The 10422-nt window shown below is 39.1% G+C and overlaps 1 protein-coding gene across 1 annotated transcript; it reads right to left on the bottom strand.

The window, feature by feature from the left end:
- Window positions 1-5014: 5014 nt before the first annotated feature.
- On the bottom strand, window positions 5015-10157 carry LOC104989759 (lysozyme C, milk isozyme-like). Its single transcript, XM_010841548.1, is given in 5 exon segments — window positions 5015-5081; window positions 6346-6373; window positions 6376-6423; window positions 8369-8533; window positions 10022-10157. Coding segments are annotated over 5 exon segments (444 nt in total).
- Between the last annotated feature and the right edge of the window lie 265 nt (window positions 10158-10422).

The raw sequence follows: 10422 nt of genomic DNA on the forward strand, positions 1-10422 counted from the left end.
ATAATATTCTTTTTTTTTTTTTTTGGCGGGGGTCATGTCTCACAGCTTCTGAGATCTCAGTTCCCAGGCACTGAAAGTACCGACCTAACAGGTAGGCCACCAGGGAACTTCCTAGGATTCTGTTTTGAATTAATTAAATTTCTTTATTGGCTGCACTGGGTCTTGGAGCTGCGCAGGGGCTTTCTCTGGTTGCAGCAAGCGGGGACTACACTCTAGTTGTGCTCAGGCTTCTCATTTCGGTGGCTTCTCTTGCTGGAGAGCATGGGCTCTAGGGCGTGTGGGCTTCATGGTTGCAGCCCAGGGGCTCAGTAGTTGCGGTGCCTGCTGCCTAGGAACCCTAACATTAAGCTAAAAAAGCAGAACACTGTTGCACGTGAAGAGGGAAAAATGGGGAGTTACATAAAGATCTTGTAGAACTATCTGACTGTAAACATTAACTTATAACCTCGTAAAAACTATAAATGATTTAAAATATAATTTGTTTAATAGATGTATATTTAATTGAAAACATTATGTTGAAATATCTATGTATGATATTAGTCACTCATGATTATAACTTTTAGTAATTCCCATTGTGTCTGCTAAGTCTCTTCAGTCACATCTGACTCTGTGTGTTGCTATGGACTGTAGCCTGCCAGGCTCTTCTATCCATGAGATTCTCTGGATAGGATACTGGAGTAGGTTGCCATGCTCTCTTCCAGGGGATTTTCCCAATCCAGTGACTGAATCTGCATCTCTTACATCTCCTGCACTGGCAGACAGATTCACCTGGGAAGCTCTTCAGCAACTTCTAAAAAATATTTTTAAAGTCTCCTAAATACAAGTGATTGGAAAAGACTCTGATGCTGGGAAAGATTGAAGGCGGGAGAAGGGGATGACAGAGGATGAGATGGTTGCATGGCATCACTGACATGATGGACATGAGTTTGAGTAGGCTCCAGGAGTTGGTGATGAACAGGGAGGCCTGGCGTGCTGAAGTCCATGGGGTTGCAGAGTTGGACATGACTGAGTGACTGAACTGAACTGAACTGAACTGAAATACAAGTGGAAGACATGTGCTCAGAGCTCAGCTATAATTAGTGCCACATGAAAGCCCAGTTTTAATCTGTAATATCACTCTGCATTTCAAGTAATATCCTGATGTGAAACTAAGCAACATCAGAATTGAGTTTCCTTTAAAAATGATGAAACTTTCATGTTGGTTTTTACTTTGTTCTCTAAATAAGGGTGAAAATTTGGTTTGGGAACTTGATTGCATTAAAATAACAGGTATAAGTAACACAACAGTTATCAAAAACACTAAGCAAAATCTCCAACAAAATTGCTTTCTCTCTTAGGCCAACTATTACTAATCTCTGGTTGTTTCTTCAGTCAGTCATTGTTATGCATCAGTCCTGGTGCTTCTCAGATGTATCCTATCTCTGCATCTGAGCTCTTACTCTTCAAGCCTCTCTCCCCTACCTTGACTCATTCTTCGTGCACCTCTGGATATCCTGATACGAATAAACCCACATTCTTTCCTGTTGATTCATATCAAAATGGCCTCAGAATCCTGAAATCTGAGGAGGCACCTGAGTTGGGCCCCTCTGCTGTCCTCCAGGGAACTGGTCACATAGATTTGAGACCTGACTGTTGGGGCCACAGAAACTGCTATACTAGAAGTAAGTGAGATTGGAAAGTAAGAAAACTCTCAGAATGCCCAGTGTGGGGAAATATACTAAATCATCGGGGAGATTCAGCTGATTTTTATTGACCGTATATCATGTTACAGGCACTGTTCTCGGTACTGGGAATGCGGGCATAAACAAGAGGAAAAACCTTCTGCCCTCCTTGCTGTAAAAACAGTGTCCCAGCATGGTATGTCAGAGATGACACGCGGTAAAGATGTCCCGATGTGGAACAAGGGCTGACCGCCTGAAGGGTATCAAAGCCTGAATGGAGACCATCTATTCCATTGTGTGGCAGTGTTGGGAGACTGGTTACATACAGGCAAACTGATCAGGATATGCTTTAAGAATTTTAAGAAAAATAGGTACCTGCTTTCTGACTATATTACAAGGAAGTTATCAACATAAAAGAAAAGAAAAGAAAATCTACAATTAACCTTGTGGTATGGCATTGGGATTGGAGGTATTCTATGAACTCAATTTGAGTAGATAAAATTAGGCAAATACATACATCCCCTAGCTCTTTCCTTTGATGAGGCATGGGAACAGTGTCACTCTAGTGCCCAGAACTGGTTTTTTTTTTTAAACTGTTATCAACTGTGAGGGCTAAGAGCTTTTGGAGAAATAGCTGTTTCTAGGCTGAAGCAGCAAGAGAACAAGGTGAGCATTAGAACAGCTTGTGCCAGAAAACACAGAGAATGATGAGGTCATGTCACGATGACACAGAATCTAGCTTGCAGAGGCTCTCTGAAAGGAGAAAATTCAGGGACAATGTGAACATCAAAATAAATGATAGCAATGGATTGTGACTCATTATAATTGGAATCAAGTAGGAAGCCAGGGGTCCATACTGATACAATAAGTGCATGCAAAAACTGACATTTTGATGAGGAAGAAAATTTCTCAGAGGTCAAAGTACCTCTGCTGCTGCAGCTAAGTCGCTTCAATTGTGTCTGACTCTGTGCAACCCCATAGACGGCAGCCCACCAGGCTCCTCAGTCCCTGGGATTCTCCAGGCAAGAACACTGGAGTGGGTTGCCATTTCCTTCTCCAATGCTGGGAAGTGAAAGTGAAGTCACTCAGTTGTGTCCGACTCGTAGCGACCCCATGGACTGCAGCCCACCAGGCTCCTCCGTCCATGGGATTTTCCAGTCCAGAGTGCTGGAGTGGGGTGCCATCGCCTTCTCCACAAAGTACCTCATCCTCTCCCAAGTACCTCACAGTGGAGGTGACTTACACATCACCTTAATCAAATGATCACTGCGAACATCATCCGTAACAGAACATTTCAAAACTGCATGTCAGCTGAAAGGACACAATGAGAAGAGGACAATATCACGTCCGTGGCATCCCTGCCAGAGATGCATAACCTGATCTACTCCAGGGAACATCAGAAAAACCTTAGGCATTTTACACCATAGGTGGTTGAGGTCGTCAAAAGGGTTAAAGTCATAAAAGTCATGGAAAAGATGAAGAAGTGATCTAGACTGAAGGAAACTGGAAAACATAACAACCACATATGACATGTGATTCTGAATTAGACCTTTTAATTAAGAGTTTATTGTACAATTGATGAAATTGCACAGATCTGATGACCAGGTGGTCCTAATTTTGTCCATGTTCATCTCATGACTTGGATGATGTTTGGAGGTTATGTAGGAGTTAAACACGGAAGGATTCGGAGCCATGGTCACCATGTTGGCAGTATATTCTCAAACTGTTCAAAAAACATAAAAGGTTGTACTGTATTTGCAAATTTGGGGAATGGTTGAGATTATTTCAGTCTCTTTAAAAAGTGGGAAAAACTATTCTTTTGAAAGTTATACTTTATCAAAAAGAATAAATAAAAGAATAAGTAAAACATGTATCACATGGTTGCAGGTTTGAGCCCTGGGACACTCCAACACTTAAAAATCAATCAGCAGAGAAACAGCCAGCCTAGAAAGGCTGAGTAGGAACCTCTGTCAATGAGACAGAATATAAAGGAGGAGAGCTGAGAAAGAAAAACTTTTCAGAAATAGGAAGTGGTTCACTCTGTGCAATGCTACTGAGAGATCAAGTAGGATGAACAGAAAACAATTGATCTCTAGAATTGGCCCCAATGCATCTTGGGAGGAGTCATGTTGGAGCTGTTTTCAGCTGAGTGAGGACAGAAGTCAGATTAAGAAGAGATGAAAAGACAAAGGGAGGTGAGAGCATGGACTGGGTGAATATAGATATCTCACCCCAGAAGTGTTACTGGAAAGGGAGCAGAGAATGACGTTGCAGTTGGAGGGTCATGTAGAGCCCCCAGAGAGTTCTGTGGAACAAGCCAGGTTACCAGGGCAGTATGGTGATGGACTGCATGTGGAGACACTGCCACTGGCTGGAGCAGAGGCCCTGCATCCTAGTAATAAAGGGGAAGGAAGGGAAGGTGGGCCCAGGGAAAGACGCGAACTCTATTACGGTGGCCAGGAGGGTAAAACCTTGTATGAGTTGCTTCTGTTCTGCAGTGTAAAATGAGGTTAGATCATCTAGTGAGTGCAAGTGCAGAAGGCCAGCGGTTGGGCATATGTGCTGGGACTTTGAAAAGAGAGAAGTAAATAGTGACAGTCAAAAAAAGAAAAAAAAAATTGGTGACTGTCATTTTGGTGAGTGGGGACACCTACATAGAAGGATTGCAGAGAAGTGACTAAGATGATGAGGCTGACTTGAGGGCCCATTTAAATTTATGTTTATGAACTTAAGATGAGGGGAATTCCTTGGTGGTTCCATGGTTAGGCCCTAGAGAAGGAAATGGCAAGCCACTCCAGTATTCTTGCCTGGAGAATTCCACGGACATAGGAGTTGGGTGGGCTATAGTCCATGGGGTTGCAAAGAGTGGACATGACTGAGAGACTAACACAAACGCCCATGGTTAGGACTTCATGCTTTCACTGTTCTGCTCCTTTTGACTGAACAGATGAAGGTTCACATGGTACACAGGTGGGACTTTGCCTAAGATCAATTTGTTTAAAGATTCTCATTATATTTTTGTTGAATACTGGAGCGTACTTGTATCATTCAAGATTAAGTCTGGGTTATTTCTTTGATTAAGAACTGAATGTCCTAGAGATACATTTGATAATGAAGATTTTAGACAAATATTCACTAGCATTAGTTCTGTTAGCAAGCTGAAAAATGTTGTGGGCCTAATACTAAATAATAAACACGTGAGGTAAACGTCAAGCCTCTTAGAAGAAAGACTGCATGCTCCTGCTTCTATAAAAACATAATTTGTTTGAAGAGTTGTAGTATAACCTTTTACTCAACTATTACTTCCTTAATATCAAAAAGAGACAAAATGAGCTGAAGTGAAAAATCCACTGTTACACTCCGCAGCCCTGAACATAACTCCTGAGATCTTGGTTTTGACACTTGTTTCTCCATACCACCCTGTAGAAAAAGATGAAACATATGGTAAGAAGGTTGAAACATATCTTCATTGTGTTATAGATACTTCAAATCCTTTGAGAGAACAAAACAGTTTATCAATACATGAAATACAAGTTATAGACAGTTGCAAGTATTGATGTTTAGCTGGAGATATGTATATCAAGGACTTCACATCTCCCCCAAGCCTTCACCAGGGCACAGAATGCTGAACACAAATGCTGAGTTCTGTGCAGTCCACAACAGCACTGCAAAGTGCAGTCCACATTTACTTAATTCCAAAACTAATTTCGAGATATGACAAGGTATTGGTAGTGTATGGAGAATCTTAAAGCCTCTAGAAATTCCCTAAAAAAAATGAGTAGTAAAAGAGTAAGATTCTGAATCTGCTAAAATATTGTTTCTATGTAATACACTGTTTAGCATAAATCTAAAGCTGCAGTTTTACCATGGTCTTTGGGAATATTCCCTCACTTCTCTCATCACAGCAGGATGAATCAGCTCTCCTGTTTAGTGCCCAACACATACTGTGTCTATAACAGGAGCTAAAGACTAATAAGATTAGTCTTATTCTAAAGACTAACCTACACAGTGATGTAGGTCCATTATATTTCAAACACAAACATACAAAGAAATTCACAGAAGAGTGGTCAGATTTGTGGTGATCCAGAGTGGGGCTTGGGGGTGGGGTGAGGGCTGAGGAACTGGACAAAGGCAGTGGAAGGTACTGCAGACGTCCAGTTATAAGACAATAGTAGGGATGTGATGTACAACAGACCTTCCCTGGTGGTTCAGTGGCAAAAGATTGCAGCTGCAGTGCCGGAGACCCAAGTTTGATCCCTGGGTCGGGAAGACCCGCTGGAGAAGTAAATGGCAACCTACTCCAGTATTCTTGCCTAGGAAATCCCATGGACAGAGGAGCCTGGCAGGCTACAGTGCATGGGGTCCTGAAAGAACTGGACACGACTTAGCAACTAAACAACAACAATACAATATACAACATGATAAATATAATTAACACTGCTATATGTTATATGTATATAAAGGATGTTGAGAGTAAATTTTAAGACTTTTCATCCCACACAGAATTTTTTTCTTCTATTCCTCTAATTTTGTATCCATATGAGATAATCTGTGCTTACTAAACTTATTGTGATAATCATTTTATGATGACTATAAATCAAATCACTATGCTGTACACCCTAAACTTTTATAGTGCTGTATGTCAATTACATCTCAGTAAAACTGGAAGGGAAAAAAAACATACCATGTTCTAACACCTTGTGGATCACTGAAACCTTCTTTGCACTTGCTACAGCTTGAGTGATGTCATCTTTCAGCAAAGCTGGAAAAGAAGTGGTGAGAAGTGAAAACAATATAGAAATTTCATTTTAAGTTTAGGTTAAGTCGGCTTTCTCTTAGGCTGAGGAAAGAACAACTAATACTATTTTTTAAGAGTCCGTGTATCTGTGTGAATGTTGGAGGGAAACTCTTTCTTCATTCCATCTCCTTTGGTATGAAATAAAGCATTCTGTTTCTCATTTACCAAAGTCAGTGGATGTTCAGGAACTATTAATTAATGTGATACAAGGGACTCTTTTTACTAGGCAGTGTAAAAACAAAACAAACAAGCAGAAACAGGTCTAGAGTTTTTTACTTAGCCATTCTAATGGAAATTTATCATAAAAAAATCATGGTATGTACCCAAAGATGTGTGTATAAGATGTTTCATAGCAGTTAATATAAAAGGAGAAAATGGAAACAGCCTAAGTGCTTAACCCTGAGAGATAGACTGAGGGACTCCCTGGTGGCCCAGTGGTTAAGAGTGCACCTTCCAGTGCAGGGGATGCTGGTTCAATCCCTGGTGGGGGAAGGAAGATGTCAAATGCTGCAGGGCAGCTAAGCCTGCACATCCCAACTGGAGAGAAGCCTGCCTGGCACAATGAAGATCCTGCCTGTGGCAACTGAGACTTCACATGGCCAAAAATAAACAAACAGATGTCAAAAAAGGAGTGGATTGATAAATTACAGAATATCTACACAGTATAACTCTATTCATCTTAAAAAATAATAAAGATGGGTATTTGTTAACAAAAATAGTTTGTGAAATAAAGAGCAAACTGTAAAGCTGTAAATTTAGTACAATTTCTTTTATGTTGAAGCACATTGCTTGTGGATACAAATGTGCATAATATAGCTTTAATTCATTTACATGAGTGATGTAGATTCTGAAAGAAGATATGGATACCAAAAGTTACCAGTGTTCATGCATCTCTTGGTAGTAAGAATTTCTATTCAAAGATCACAGGTTATTCTATAATGTAAAATATTTGTATAAAATAAATTAACTGGATACAAAATAATATTCTAAAGGCTAATCTTTTTATTAGGACTTTGAATATTTAAAAATATAACTATCAGTTTTGCAATATTTCTTCAATAGTTTATGCAGTAAAGATTCATATGTTATCTCTACTTTAAAAGGAACTCAATAGAATATTTTTTCACCCCATTTACACAAATCTGTAAATTAGCCTGTTAGAATGATTATGCTTATATAGGCACAGGAGTTTTTGGAGATGCAAACCAAAGAATTTAGAAATGAAATGTCATAATGTTTCTAAATCAGTTTAAAATCACTCAGCAAACAATCCCATATATATGATATACATAAAAGAAGTAAATATGACAAAATGTAAATAACTGTAAAAGTACACGATGAGCATATTGATGTTTATTATGCTAATGTTTCTAATTTTCCAAATATTTAAAACATTTCACAATAAAAAGTAAAAGTTATATTTTAAAAAGACCACACATATTCCTCTTTTTTGGTTAACCACTAATACTTTTGTTTTTTAATAAAGGAGGGTACATTGAAAAACAACAAACAAACTCCCACACAACCAAATTATCCCTAAACCTCTACAAACAAGGAAAGTAGGAGGAATGACATTGTTCTTTACAAAGCACCAACATGTCCAGTTATGATGAAGTGATAGGTCACTCCAGAAACTCTTGTATGTTAGCAAACAGCAAAGCTTTTATGATACCAGCTCTTTAATTTCTAACTTAAGGAATTACGAGGAGCAAAGTAAAGAGCTTCTAGAAGTTAAAATGGAGTTTTTTTAGGTCCCTGATGAGCCCTTCAAGACCTTTTTATTTCTATTAAATCTTGACGTAAAGTATCGTTCCAGTTTTCCCATAAGATGTTTATGGAAAAGCTTGACTAACCCAACAGGTATAACCAGGTGAGTCCTGTGCCATCACTCCACATTATCCTGTCTTACCGCTGCAGTGTATATGACAGGCATTAACTGCTCTTGGGGTTTTGCCATCATTACACCATCTACGGCTATTGATTTGAAATATCCCATAATCACTGCTTTTGTCTCCACGATTGTAGTTTGTAGCTTGTGTGTTGTAATTTCTTTCCCAACTGGCCAAACACATCCCTGAAAAAAAAAATTAGTAATAAACAGCAACACGACATAACTTATACTTCACAGCATAATTAGTTCTATTTAATTCTACTTTACTAACAACTTATTTTATAAGTATAAAGATGTGTTTTACTTGTAAAATATTTTAACACTTTTGTGTTAAAGGGCCCTTAAGAGAATTTTCTTGTTAGCAAAACATTTGTTTACACCAATGAAACAAGTACATATTTTAAAATATATGTTTCCTCTGTTGCTATTACCCTTCCCCTGCTCCCATCACTCACGTAAGATTCAGCCTAGAATAGAAAAATCAACAGAGTTGAGTAGATTTTGTCATTAGCGGTATATGTGTGAGAGAAGATGCTTCAGTGGTGTCTGACTCTTTGCAACCCCATGGACTGTAGCCCACCAGGCTCTTCTGTCCATGGGATTTTCCACACAAGAATACTGGAGTGGGTGGCCATGCCCTCCTCTCAACCCAGGTCTCGAATCCATGTCTCTTGCTTCTCCTGCATCAGCAGATAGTTTCTTTTTACTGAGCCATCTGGAAAGCCCTGTTAGTGGCATATGCATATGCTAATGGAAAAATACTTTTATTAGGAAAAAAAATTTTTAAGTATTTTTTTCTGGGAGAAAAAAAAATTTCTTATGATACCTGAAGTTGAATTTGGATATCAAATTAGAATCCTGAAAAGAGTCATACAATAGGAAAGACTATGTCATCCATCCATCCTTCTAGCCAGTTACTCATTCATTTAAGAATAGTTATGGAGGAGAAATGTCTGAATTCACTCTGAAAAATACAGTGATGACTGACAAATATGGACTAAAATACACAGTCACTTTTCCTTAGGACACATCTTGAATTTTGTGGGAGAAAATGAAAAATAATTTATCAACTAGAGTCAGAATAAGAAAATGTTATTTCATACTGCATTTCAGGGATCCTTATATAGATACTGAGTGAGGGGAAATAGGTTCCTTTTGTCCCTGTTTTAAGAGTTCAATGAAATTTTAAAAAAACTTTGTCCAACATCATGGTAGGGGCATTGAAAATGAGAAAAATATTGCCTTACTCAGGCTTGCAGAACTCAAGTTCCAAACTGGAAATGGCTAAAGTCAAATACCAAAGGCTTGACAGACATATGTCACGTGCTGAAATATATGTTATAGTCAGCCTCCACATGCCAGCTGGCAAATTCAGTGGCTCTAGAGTATAGCGGTACCTGGCATGCTTAGAATGGTATAGAATTTGACTCTCCCATGCCTCAGTCCTTCACCTGGTACATCTGATTCTAAAGGAACCATTGATGTTTTAACCACTGTGAATGTACAAAACCTCAAAGAAATAAGAAAAGTCCATTCACACAATATCCTTTATTTATTTATTTTTTGTTTTGTTTTGTTTTTTTTTTCCCACAATATCCTTTATTACTCATCCTCTATTAGTATCCTTTCCACACCTGGCTCATGATTTGGAAGGAGGAATAGTTAACTTACACTTTGCCAGGCTGACGCCCTTATAGCCATCTAATCCAAGTCTTTTCAGAGTTCTGGCAAGCTCACACTTCTGAAATTTCTTGCCCTGAACAGTGACAGAAAGGAGGAGAAGCCCCAGATTAAGGAGAGCCTGCATGTTGACGGACAAACCAGATATCCAGGCTGGACTTGGTATTTAAAATCTTTTCACTTCCCTCTTCTCTGACCAGTTTGGGGGCTCAACCCTTGGTGACATGTGGAAAGCAGGGCCTGTTTTTGGTCCACTGACCAAAGTTTTCTTCCTTATGTTTAAAGGAATATGCTGATATCCTAAGTATTAACTGGCAAGAAAATAATAAAATGAGATTGCTTAACGACCTTGCTCAGGAAGAACTGGGATTAGCACTATAGCCCAAAGAGGA

This window comes from Bison bison, unplaced genomic scaffold (assembly GCF_000754665.1).
Source record: "Bison bison bison isolate TAMUID 2011002044 unplaced genomic scaffold, Bison_UMD1.0 scf7180017864163, whole genome shotgun sequence".
Classification (NCBI taxonomy): domain Eukaryota; kingdom Metazoa; phylum Chordata; class Mammalia; order Artiodactyla; family Bovidae; genus Bison; species Bison bison.